Consider the following 11,643-nt stretch of genomic DNA (forward strand, 5'->3'; position numbering starts at 1 on the left):
CTAAATTTAGAGCCTCTTGCTGCCCCCTAATGGTCACCACCTGCTATAACTCCTGTAAAAACTACAGTCGACATTAGAGTAAAGGTCACATTTATTTTTTTCCAGGGAGATATTATTTTTCTTGCATGTGTTGTAAAATACGTGTGAAGAAAAAAAGAAATAGGGATATATTCACATATTCAATAATAACAGGTGTCAAAATTTATTTAACTTATTTAAACTCTCCAGAATTCCAATTAGCAGTTAGTTGGGAACGCATGGACATTTCAGATAAATTACACAAACACACAACATTTAATTGACAATAAAATATGTATGTGTGTGTATTTGTGCTCATGAAGTCCATGGGAGGACATCCTATGCGTGTGTTCTCTCCTGTCCTCTCTGGAGCTGGTGGGATTGCAAAGAAGGCGTCTGTTCCAAAAGCATTTTCAATTCTTCTTCTCTTGCTTGTCATTGTACTCCAGGAAGAAGTCGTTACAAGCCACGGTAAGCGCTCCGACCAGTATGATGAATTCAGTGAAATCTACCTCCCCGTCATTGTTGGAATCCAGATCTCCCATCACCTTATCCACCGCCTCCTTATCCTGAGCATTCTGCCATGTGAGGATATAAAACAGATAGATATACAAGCTGATTCTAATTCATGGATTTTGTGTATGCATCTCTTTCAGGATGCATCTCCTTACCCCCAGGTAGTTTCCGAGCTCTGAGGTCAGCATCTCTTTCAGCTCAGCCTTGCTCAGTGTGTATTTATCCCCCTCGTTTCCAGAGTACTTGTGGAAGGTTTGTATCATGAGCTGCATGGCGCTCTCCAGGGTGGAGGCGTTCTCTGATTTGGGCAAAGACATTCTGCAGAAAGAGGCAGTAGTAAAGATAGTAAAAGTTGTCCTACAAAGTTCTTATTCCCACAGGTACTACACAAAAGTCAAATCAATAAGGGTAAAAACTGTTATATTCCTTTTTATCTTGGACCTGCTGGAATAAGTGGCTGACAGATGCATGGAAAACTGAAAAGGAGGCTACAATACCATGCCCAAGGCTTCTGATTGATCTACTTGGTGCCTGAGGATATTTATCTAGTGACTATTGGCTCAGTTCTCTCTGGTTCCTAATCAGGAGTATTTCCTCTCAGCGAGCCGACCCGATAAGATTCTGCTCCAGATAAACCGAAATCTAAATCTACTTGTTGTCGCGGTGCCCTTGGAGAGAACTTCAGACAGTCGCTAGCTGGACATATGAGCCAGCTGATAAGAGGGAAACTCTAAGCTGGTAAACAGCCCAACCAGTGGAGGACATGTAACTAGAACACATGAAGGCAATCCGATCTGGCTCCTACTTTATTTATCTGTACCGGATGGCAGGAAACACAGAAGACAGGTGTAAGTCTGTGACTTTCTTCAACCTGCTGCACCTTTGAACTGTGAAGACATGTCGTGTCAATCACATCATGCATCCGCCCGTCGTTGTGAGTAAAATGTCTTCAAATTGTCATGAAACAAGCAATGATCAGACATTTTTCAAATGCCCTGACTGAGATAAATCTATGAGTTATCAAGAAAATCCCATCTATGTTGTTGATTTTCACCCTCATCTTGGTTCTGTACCTGCATGACTAAACATCTCTAAATATCTCCGTCTTCATTTCTTACCTGAGTCGATGATGATGGTTCCTGCTGGTCAGGTGAGGATAGAGGAGGCAAAAACGACTGATGGGGAGGATGAGGGGAGCGACTCCTTAAATACATCTCTTACCCCACCCACTCTGTTCATCCCTTCTTCTTCTCTGCTTACTTCCACATGTTGCACCTCTCCTTCTTTCCATCCCTCTTCTTTCCATCTTCCTCTCTGTTTACACAACAGACATCTGCTTCACCTTCAATGACAGAATCCCCCCCTCCAATAAAAAGCATTAATAACACTTTAGCAAAACGTGAGGTAAACATGTATAGTGTGCTGTTCATATTCTCTAATATCAGTTTGTGTGATGTGTGACAGATGAGCGAAGAGTTGGAGCAACTTTTGTATCTGGACAAGTGTGAACAAGTGAGAATGGAATATCACTTACAGAGCTTGGATGCAGCTCATTACTCTTATGGTAGATTGCATCTACATTTTTGGCCAAAAGTTTTATTCTGTATATCAAAAAAGAAAGGAAAAGTTTAGGAGGAATGCAAAATTGCATGAAAAGTAGAGTAAATTAAAATCCACCATAAATAACAAACTCTTGAATGGATTCTCTTTAAATTTACTATCCTGGATCAGTCAGCATCTTTTTTTGCTTATTTGTTTTTTTGCTGCGGTATACTGTGTCAGTGAGTGGGGTGGCACAGTGTGTATGTACCATATGTGTGTATGTCTAGTGTTGCAGAGTGGATGGAGGAGCACAATGGGAAGCGCACACAGCATCACAGGATCTTGTTGCAGGAGCTGATGCATATAAAGGCTGTTGGGTTTGATTAGGCGAGGATATCACAGCTATATTTAGAAAGTGTTGCTGGTAACTATGGCAGGAGCAGGGACCATCACAGCCGTACGATGTCAGCTCATAGCAGAGAAACAAATGCTGGAGTTTTAATGGAGGATTATGTGTAAAAAACAAAATCACAAAAACCCCCCAAAATTGTCTCCATTTTAATTCAGTGGGTCTACTCTGAACATAGACCCGGCCTTTCACCAAGTTTAAGACAAAATAACGACAAAGAGACAGATTCAAAAATAATCTTTTCTGTGTTTATTTAAAAATGACACAAAAAATAGTTGCATGGTATAAAGCTTTTATTTTGAAAATACAGAGAGCTTACAAGTAATTGGTGATCAAAGCTACTCCCAGGTCAGAGTCCTTCAATGTGTCCTTTACAGAGGGGACCGTTAAATTGTGTGGACAGACAGTGAGTCGTTATTCAGAGCGTTATACATGTAAAGGATATCACATGTTGTAAAGCAAGTGTACATGATGTTTGACAATTTGGAAATTATATTTAAGGATATTACTGCCAAAAAAAAAAAGAAGATTTTGCTGATCCCCAAAACACTGAACCATCATAAGAACCTATGAAGCCTCTGGATTGCTTGCACCCTTATTCTTATTGGTTTCCGCCTCACTGAGGGATTTCGCCAAGTAGCCAATCAGGTTGAGATACTCCGAGAAGCTGACTTTTCCATCGTTGTTCGCGTCCAGTCCTTGTTGCATTTCCTTAATGGCGGAGGTGCTGTTAGTATTCTGAACACACAGGATACACAGATGGAAACATGGTTAGAAATAATACAGTCATCAATGAATCAGTCAGTAAACACTTACTGATGACTCCGGGGTGGTTCCTTACCTCCATGATGCCACCAAGCTGCTTGGACACTAGATTCTGGAAGGCACGACTGCTGAGGTTTTCTCCTCCTTTGCTACTGCTAAGAAATGTAGTCACCAGTTTCTTGATAGCGTCCTCCATCTCTAGAGAAGAAGAGAAAAAGGGAAAACATCTTCTAAAAACTGAATGGAGGAGGTGGAAACCCAATACCATATCTGTCATAAACTGTTTTTGGGTTGCAGTGAATTAAATGAAGATATATTTTGCTGTGTTCTTAACAGATGAAATGTTTCATTATTGTTTGACTGATTCTCTGTACAGTCGTACAAATCTCTGATTATTTAAAGGTTTTATTTATCCACTTCATTTGTTGGTGTTTTACTGTATTATTGAAGGGAAAACAATGACGTAAAATAAATTACGCAAGGAGGAAGACAAAAGTAGAGTCTTTGGTATCTGAGGGATCATATCTTGTAATCGTGTCTTGACATGTCTTCTGAATGTAAACGTGAGAAAGATGAGAACGAAACTGATGTCAGCACAGAGCCTGAAGGCCCTTAGAGAGATAGACAGAGAGGGGGGAGGAGGAGAGTCTCTTAGGTAAGCACAATGGGAGCTGTGATCTCTGACAGAGGACATCTGATCCCCACAAACCGGTGGGAGTCCACCGGTTCAGGTTTCTGCTTGCTGCCCGTCTGCTGCAGCACACTTGCCCTCACACTAGAGACACACCGCGGGCTGTGATCCAGAGCAACGCCGCAAATATGTCAACTAATACAAACTGAAGAGCGATGATGAAGATCTCGTGGAAAAATAAGACAAAATGATTTCCATTTCCAAATTACATTGTAATAATCAATACAATTTCCACGGAGCCTAAACCATGATGTCTGTTACATTATTGATGTTAGCCAGTTATTAGTTAGTAAATCAGATAATATTCCAGAATTTGTACACAGATGAATTCCTGTTAGTGTAAAATACATTTCAGTGGTTATTATCTTGTGTACTAATGGTTAAAAAGGTTCTTCTGCATTATATACTATATGCTGGCATCTTAAATACACATTGGTAGAGAAAACATTCAGAGCTACTATTGACGTGACGTCAAAAATACTTAATGTTACAAGTAAAACACAGATTAAAAATCTTATGTATTAAAAAATTTGCACAAATTATGTATTTAAAAAGTCACATTCTTAGGATAACTCAAAAAGGCTATCACTATTATACTATTATATATAATTATATAAGTAAAATGATTGAAGACAAAATCAGAAACACTTATCAACTACCTGATCAGGCTGTTTTTAAATAGTTTTTTACATGAAATATACTGGATAATATATTCACAGGTTTTGCAGTAGTACAGAGTAGTTTATTACAATACTATTGAGTAGACAGTATGCTGTTTGTTTATCGGATGAAGTATGAGATGAAGTTTGTTTTGTGTATAATAATGAAACTTAATGAAAATATTCCCAATGTTTTCTTTGTCAGTGACAAATTAGTAAATTATTATTATTGTAGCATCACTAAATTAACAGTTCCCTGAATCAAACTCCTTCATACGTAAAGTTAACATCAAGTAATTAAGTGCAATTTGATCCAATCTCAGATGATGGAAGTTAACTAAACAATCCTTTGATTTAAATGGTTTGAACTGGATTTGTTCATTTATGTAATTTGAGAGTCATGTGACACAGTCAACGGAATTCAGTTTAACTCAGAAGATTTTTGATTAGAGTTTGAATGCCAATCAAGCACATTTAAAAAAAATTTAAAAAGTCAAAGTTGTTTCTCGATGACTTATGGAACAACCTTTGCCTACAGTAGTGATTCCGAATGATTCCTTTATCCTGACATATAGTTCAGCCAACACAGGGATCACTCTGTTTTTCTACTCTCATTTTGCCTGTTGTGTCAATAATGAAGCTCTCCCAGGCAACCACTCGCAAAATAAAAGGCCTGAATAAATGCCTTGCTTTACGGTTTCCACTTTTTGGCAGCTTCTAGGAAGGAGCACATGACGGATCACGATGATGACTGCTTGTGGTGATGTTGTTGGAGTAACTGTAGACGCTGGTGAATCTCCCATCTGACACAGATGCCACACCTCAATGCCCACACTGTACACACACACACACACACACACACACACACACACACACACACACACACACACACACACACACACACACACACACACACACACACACACACACACACACACACACACACACACACACACACACACACATATCCAAAGAAGCACAATGCCAATTAGGACTTCTGTTGCATTAACCTAATTACTGGGTGAGGGGAGAGCAGGCATCCAAACCCTGGATTTTGTTTCATGTCTCCTTACAGTAGCATGCCAGCACACACACACACACACACACACACACACACACACACACATACACACACAATGGCATGGACGCCAGGGTGCACACACAACTCTTTCCTCTGAACAAGCCAGCATCTGTCATCAGTGTGCTGTTCATTATTATTTAATGGGTTACTATAATTGTCCCAACACCTTCCTCTGCACAACAAACAGCAGCATGCGAGCAGGCCGGCCTGCATCGGAGTGTTTCTAGTGCTACGGTCCATAAATCAGAACGCCCAACAGGCCACCGCCCATTAGCTCATCCCCTGAGTGTAATGAGATAAATGTGACACCAAATAGAGGCCAGTTGGAACTGGGAGGCCCCAGAAACACTAATGGTTTGTGAGGAACACAGTCTGTTTGATAAGGAGTACAAGAGGTGGCCAGACTGGGAGTGTCAGCTCAGAACTCCTGCTCCTGTCAGACGGTGATTACAATGACTCAAGCACAATGAATTCTTGTGGGGTCCACAGTGTTATTTGATTTGCTATTCTGGTGGTTTTCCTGCTGTTTTACTGGAATTTTGTACGAGACACAAGGTGCAGCGATTCTCATTTTCCCCTGGCCTGAGACAAAATAAACCAGTATGTATCTGTTTCTGAGGATTACCACCAGGTTGACCACAGTTTTCTGTCTGCTTTTGGATATTTTCGAAGCTTCCCCAGTTGTAAAACTATGCAGTATGTCTCAAGGAAACATGGATCGGAAAATACTAATGTGATTTGAAGTTATTTCTTAGTTGACTGTCCTGTTCCTTACTTATGATCCTTGTGTCACTGGTTTTCAGTGCTTCACTTTAGCAGGTTGCGTTAGCATGAAGTTACGGAATGTCAAATTCAGGAATCTGATACCTGGCAGAATGACAAAAATAACCCAATAACCCATTTGTTGTCTCCATGAGCAACCCCTACTGCAGACTCTCTTTCTCTCTCTTTTCAAATTTTGTCTCCAACTTTTCTGCAGCCTTCTTGGCAAATCTGCTAGATTGAACCAGAAATGTGCCATATTGTGCACAAACTGTGCTCTATGTTGTCAACGTCTCCTAATATTTGAATGGAAGGCCCTGAAGGAGAGATCTCCGTTCACATGACTCATACTTCACGTGGTTCCTCCCAAATAAATCTCCTAGGCAAGACGGTTTCTGAGCAATGAAAGTTTCAGTCGTACAAACTACCTCCGAGGCTCGACAAGTACAAACCAGTTTACAGGTGGTTCAGGTATGACCACCCAGCCAAACCAGTCCACCCAGCGGCATTCAAATGCTCAGTGTTTAAGTTTCATAAGTGAATCGACATTCTTGGATTGACCAAAAACTACTTGTGTGGCCTGATTGTTCACGATCATTGATTAAAAGCGAGTGAACAACCAGCTCCACCCTATCAGGGTTGTTTGCGCTAAGGTGTGTCTGCTGCACTTCCTCCGCATGCATGTAAGTCATTGCCCTGGTCATTATTTTCTCCACATTGAGCCATAAAAGGGTAAAAAAATAAATAAATATTTGTCTCACTTTCATCAAGTGTTGCAGAATTATAAGAGTCTAATCCAAACGGGGCGGGAATGGATTCGGCGCATAGGAGCGCCGTGCGTAAAAGAGATGCCCGTTGCCCACATTTACATTTAGCTCTAACTAATCCTGACAATTTGTAGAGCGGCCAGAGGCAGGAGTGACACGTAGCAAATTAATAAGTAAACGTGACTGGAGACTCATGTTTCCCTGGAAGTGTAAAGGGACTGGGGTTCAGTTACCAAAGAGAACCTGATTCCCGTGGCCACCAAGATGGGTCATGACAAATACTGTAGCTAATTATGCAAAATTCATGACACAGTGAAGAGAAGGAAAAAAAAAAGACAAACCGATCGTTTTCCCTTTAAACCAGTAACTCAACAAATTAATGCACACAGCAGTGCTCAGAGGAAAAACTGCGCACAAAGCCCATACGCAGAAAAAATGTGACTCACCTTTAGGACAGGAGAACAAAAGACAGAAGTTTATTTTACTGGACGCTCCTTGTCTGTCGTAGATCGTCCTCTTCAGAGGAATAAGCAGCAACACATATCTTTTCCGTGATTTTACTTCTCACTCCTCAGTTTTTTTTCTTTGTCATAGGGCGTGTGCCTGGGAGAGGAGGAATGTGGAAAGAGGCGCAGCTTCGGCAACGCTACAGTTTTTCAGCAACATTCTGTTACCACTGTTCTGAACTCCAGGACCCCAGAGACAGTCCTCACGACGAGATCAAACTAATGTCTTTATGTGGTTTTTTTCTCTCTCTCCTAAATGTAAGTCAGATGTTCATTTGTGCATTTTTGTCACTTTTTAAACGTGAGAAGAAGCGCGCACTCAGAAGTGCGCGCGTATCCACAGCTTTCCTAACAGACAGATGTCTTCAAGCCACACCCTGCAACTTTATTCCCTTATGTAAAGAATGAAAAAATAGTGTTTACTATAAACTAAAGAAACACCGTTGTTGTTGTTTTTTTTAAAAAGTGAGGCTATGAGCTGCAAAAAACACGATTTATTTATTTTATGAAGTCGCGTTAATGAAGATTACAACAACAACAACAACACACCCCTTGTCGTGTTCCTGATAGGGATGACTGAACACTATCGGGTGTATTCTGCAAAAAGATGAGCCAAGAATGCACAATAACAACTCCCATTCTCTTCTCTCTCTCTCTCTCTCTCTTTTTTTTAGCGTATCCTCTATTCCCTTTATCAACCTCCCTTTAACTGCGAGCAGCTGTGAGTGTTTCTGTGGGTGTGGGTGTGCGTGTGTGTCGATAAGAAGCTTGGACCGACTTTTAACACTGCTGACATTTTTATTCTGTCATAACCTCTGTAGCACTTTGGCAGAAGTAAAGGATTTAAGGTTAAAAAAAAACTGAAACAGGTTTTGGGTTTAGTTTCTTTATTTGGCTTCCTTCCTATTTTCCTCAAAAAGAACGCCTTTGCAGTCAAGTCGGTAACACGCATGGAACTGTCAGAGTATCTAAGGGCATTCTATTGGCTGAACCCTCCTTGTTTGCATGCCAGGTGCCCAATCAACTGCCAGAACTCCAGGAAGTTGAGCTCTCCATCATTGTTCCTGTCCAATGACCTCATGAGCAGGTCAGTGGTTGTGGGATCGCCGGCATTCTGCAGGAAAAAGAAAGATACAGGATCAGGGAGTAAAAACAGTGGAGGGAGTTTAGAGGGATATTATTGGTTGTGTGTGTGGGGCGATGAACTGGAGGCAAGCTGACACCACTGGCACGTACACCGCTTCAATAATTGCGTGCAGCATCAGCGGGGACGTGCAGCTCTGCTGCCATCTGGTGGCCACCGGGAGGACGACGTCTTAGTCTGAGCGGAAACGTGTGGAATTTTCCACACTTGAAAAAAGGGGAGCTGTGTATTTTAAGACAAGCCAGAGGATTGGTTGCAATTGGGCTTTGGGCTTTGATCAAACATGAATATTACAAAAGATGATTAGTAGTGAAACCTTTGTCTCTCTGAAGTGTGGCGGTAATTCTTTGTTTCTGACAAACTGATATGTGGGAAACATTAAAAGCAGCTAGATATTGACCCAAAGTGAGATTCAAGAACTGCTAGAAACAGAGAGGAAAGGCAGAGTAAATTATTTTGAAGTGCTGTGGTGTTACTAACAAGTATAAGCAGACCACATGCGTTGAAAAGTCCCTCTATAAAAAACACAAGTGGTCCTTTTAAGAGAAGTCAGAAGCTAATTATATGGTTGGAGCTAAAAGGGCCAGTGTGCCCTCCACATGACATCTCAGTATGAACTAAACCAGAGGAAGCCTTCCTTTTTAAAGAGATTCACAGCAAATGTAAAATACCCTTTAAACTGTTACGAGTCAGTTTAACTGAAAAGTATGTTTAAAACATTCATCTACAGTTCAGGCTGTTGATTCTCTTTTGTTTTTGGCATGATCAAGCACAACCATGAAAACACAAAATGCAACAAGTTTTTGTCCATTTCTAGAATCCTTCCTAAGCCCCAAAGTCCTTCATTCCTTAAAATCTATATCTCTAATCCTGCATAACCAGTACTACTTAAAGATGATAAGTCAGAACAGCTTGGTGAGTTTCTATAGATATTTTCAGTCACAGGGTAAAACACTTTTGGTGCAGTTGTAAGTCCTGGAGTAAATAGCTATGTCCATGTGTTCAACTTCATGGTAGAAAACGAGATTGGATTTTTGTGCAGCAACAGATCTGTATTCTACTGATAAAGAAGATGCAAACACTTCAAATCATTGTTGGTTTGGTGACATAGTTCTGAACCAAAAAATGTAGGTTCACTATGCGATGAAATTTACACGTTCCCTCAAGCATCACCATATCCTTACCTCAACAAAGTGAGGGAGCTGTGATTTGACCAGTCTGTGGAATTCATCTCTGCTCAGTGTGTCGGAGGAACCATCCGTTCCAGCGTACTTCTTAAACTGGGATACCAGGACACTGATAGCCGACTCCATTACAAGAAGAGTTGCAGAGTGAAGATCTTCAGCCAATATTTTATGAAAACATAAAAATAAACATTGTTGATATAACAGATAAAAGAGAAGCGACAGCACTTCTAACTGAACACGACACAGACTCACCAGGTCAGGTATGTTTGTGAGAAAGTTGTTAAGGCATCAACCTCCCTGCTCTATTTCTAACCAATGTCTCCTGAAGATCAGATCAATCATTCACTTCTTTCTGTTCACTCACAGATTGTGTTTCCATACAACATTCATTGCAACCAGTGAAAAAGTAAACTATTCCCAAACAAGGCCCGACTTTTTTCCATGATGTGATTGGATTCACAAAAATAATTTCAACAAGTTACTGGTCTCAGGAAGAAGTTAGTTATTACAGGATGAATCACTTCATACAAAGCAGACTAACTCAGACTGACAAAGTTAAGGGACGTTAAATCTATTGCAGTGTGAGTGCATCACTGTTTAATGTTCTACGCAGCGCAGGCTAATGCAAGTCTCGTATTTTTTTCTTCTCTATCCATGAGTGTGAAAATGGGAGCGAAAAACTGTAGCGAGCAAAAAATAAAGCACTAAATCAGGTTTAATTATCCAGGCTGTGCTGTAAAAACTTGAGAATGAGGCACATGGGTTTCACTTCAGAGAAGTCCTGTCATTTAATGCGAAGCTCTGACAGCATGTGCACGATTGGCATATTAGGGAGACATTTGGGGCTAACAAGCACATCGGCCTCATCATCCAAACATCCACCGCTTACGGCATCACTGAGGAGGAGACTGCAGCTACCAACACACATAACGGCTTTCAGGGTGGGGCAGTATCAGGACCTTCTGTGCTGCGAGCCATCTTCAGGTTCATGTCTTGTGAGTGATGCTGAGAAGTGTGTTTGTGTCTAAAGATAATTCATTGATTAAACTTACTGACAGCTCTATGACTTAAGTTTCTCCATTCGTTTCCTTGGTAAGCGTTTCACAACATAGAAGGAAATGCTCTCCAGAAAGGCAAACTCACACAAGTCATTACTTTACAACAAAGGCACCAGTATAGATTTTATGTGTGCTTCTGTTAGCTTTAACAGTGCAGTAGTTACACATTATGAGGAGCAGCAGAAGGTGCAGCAGGGCCCTGGTGTCTCGCCTTGTTGCGAGTGACGAAGTATGTACATCCTGAATCTGCAGAGAATTCAGACATGCAGTGTATAAGAAGTTGAATATTTAACCTGCCAGAATAATGACAGAAAACACAATGAGTGACTAAATATTAAGAACAAAACTCACTGCTTTGCAATTATTTTCTCCCTTTTCTCATCTTGCATCAATCATCCACCCATTGTTCCACCCAGATTTGGAAAATGTAAATGGAAAGGTCAGCAGGAAAAATGTCCCTGAAGTCACACACACTTGTGTTGTATCTGACAGCAGAGGTAATCTTTTAGAGATTTCAGTGACCTTCAATAGTACTTAG

General features: G+C 40.8%; 3 protein-coding genes across 4 annotated transcripts; all 3 read right to left on the reverse strand.

Moving 5' to 3' along the window:
• Positions 1-90: 90 nt before the first annotated feature.
• Positions 91-2,624, reverse strand: LOC137602109 (protein S100-A1-like). 2 transcript variants are annotated; one of them, XM_068324711.1, is made up of 4 exons: positions 2,069-2,624; positions 1,653-1,848; positions 690-852; positions 91-596 (listed from the first exon to the last, which is right to left on the reverse strand). In XM_068324711.1, exons 3-4 carry the CDS (start codon positions 849-851, stop codon positions 432-434), a joined length of 327 nt encoding a protein of 108 aa, XP_068180812.1. In that variant the 5' UTR covers position 852; positions 1,653-1,848; positions 2,069-2,624; the 3' UTR covers positions 91-431. The 2 variants fall into 2 exon arrangements, with proteins under 2 accessions (XP_068180812.1, XP_068180811.1); XM_068324710.1 differs by having other exon boundaries at positions 1,653-1,897.
• Positions 2,625-2,760: 136 nt separating this feature from the next.
• On the reverse strand, positions 2,761-7,796 carry si:ch211-105c13.3 (uncharacterized protein LOC325758 homolog). Its single transcript, XM_068324712.1, has 3 exons — positions 7,657-7,796; positions 3,327-3,446; positions 2,761-3,223 (listed from the first exon to the last, which is right to left on the reverse strand). Exons 2-3 carry the CDS (start codon positions 3,444-3,446, stop codon positions 3,053-3,055), a joined length of 291 nt encoding a protein of 96 aa, XP_068180813.1. The 5' UTR covers positions 7,657-7,796; the 3' UTR covers positions 2,761-3,052.
• Positions 7,797-8,570: 774 nt separating this feature from the next.
• LOC137602111 (protein S100-A11-like) lies at positions 8,571-10,420 on the reverse strand. Its single transcript, XM_068324713.1, has 3 exons — positions 10,300-10,420; positions 10,045-10,199; positions 8,571-8,830 (listed from the first exon to the last, which is right to left on the reverse strand). The coding sequence occupies exons 2-3, from the start codon at positions 10,171-10,173 to the stop codon at positions 8,696-8,698; spliced, it is 264 nt and encodes an 87-aa protein (XP_068180814.1). The 5' UTR covers positions 10,174-10,199; positions 10,300-10,420; the 3' UTR covers positions 8,571-8,695.
• Between the last annotated feature and the right edge of the window lie 1,223 nt (positions 10,421-11,643).

The sequence above is a fragment of the Antennarius striatus genome, chromosome 9 (assembly GCF_040054535.1).
Source record: "Antennarius striatus isolate MH-2024 chromosome 9, ASM4005453v1, whole genome shotgun sequence".
NCBI classification, from domain to species: domain Eukaryota; kingdom Metazoa; phylum Chordata; class Actinopteri; order Lophiiformes; family Antennariidae; genus Antennarius; species Antennarius striatus.

What these genes read in the sequence shown, in the direction of transcription:
- si:ch211-105c13.3 (XM_068324712.1), bottom strand. Translation starts at nt 3,446, where the DNA reads ATGGAGGACGCTATCAAGAAACTGGTGACTACATTTCTTAGCAGTAGC. An exon ending in AGCTTGGTGGCATCATGGAG is followed by an intron (nt 3,224 to 3,326) that starts GTAAGGAACCAC and finishes CTGTGTGTTCAG; the next exon opens with AATACTAACAGCACCTCCGC.
- LOC137602111 (XM_068324713.1), bottom strand. Translation starts at nt 10,173, where the DNA reads ATGGAGTCGGCTATCAGTGTCCTGGTATCCCAGTTTAAGAAGTACGCT. An exon ending in AGCTCCCTCACTTTGTTGAG is followed by an intron (nt 8,831 to 10,044) that starts GTAAGGATATGG and finishes TTTTTCCTGCAG; the next exon opens with AATGCCGGCGATCCCACAAC.
- LOC137602109 (XM_068324711.1), bottom strand. Translation starts at nt 851, where the DNA reads ATGTCTTTGCCCAAATCAGAGAACGCCTCCACCCTGGAGAGCGCCATG. An exon ending in AGCTCGGAAACTACCTGGGG is followed by an intron (nt 597 to 689) that starts GTAAGGAGATGC and finishes CTCACATGGCAG; the next exon opens with AATGCTCAGGATAAGGAGGC.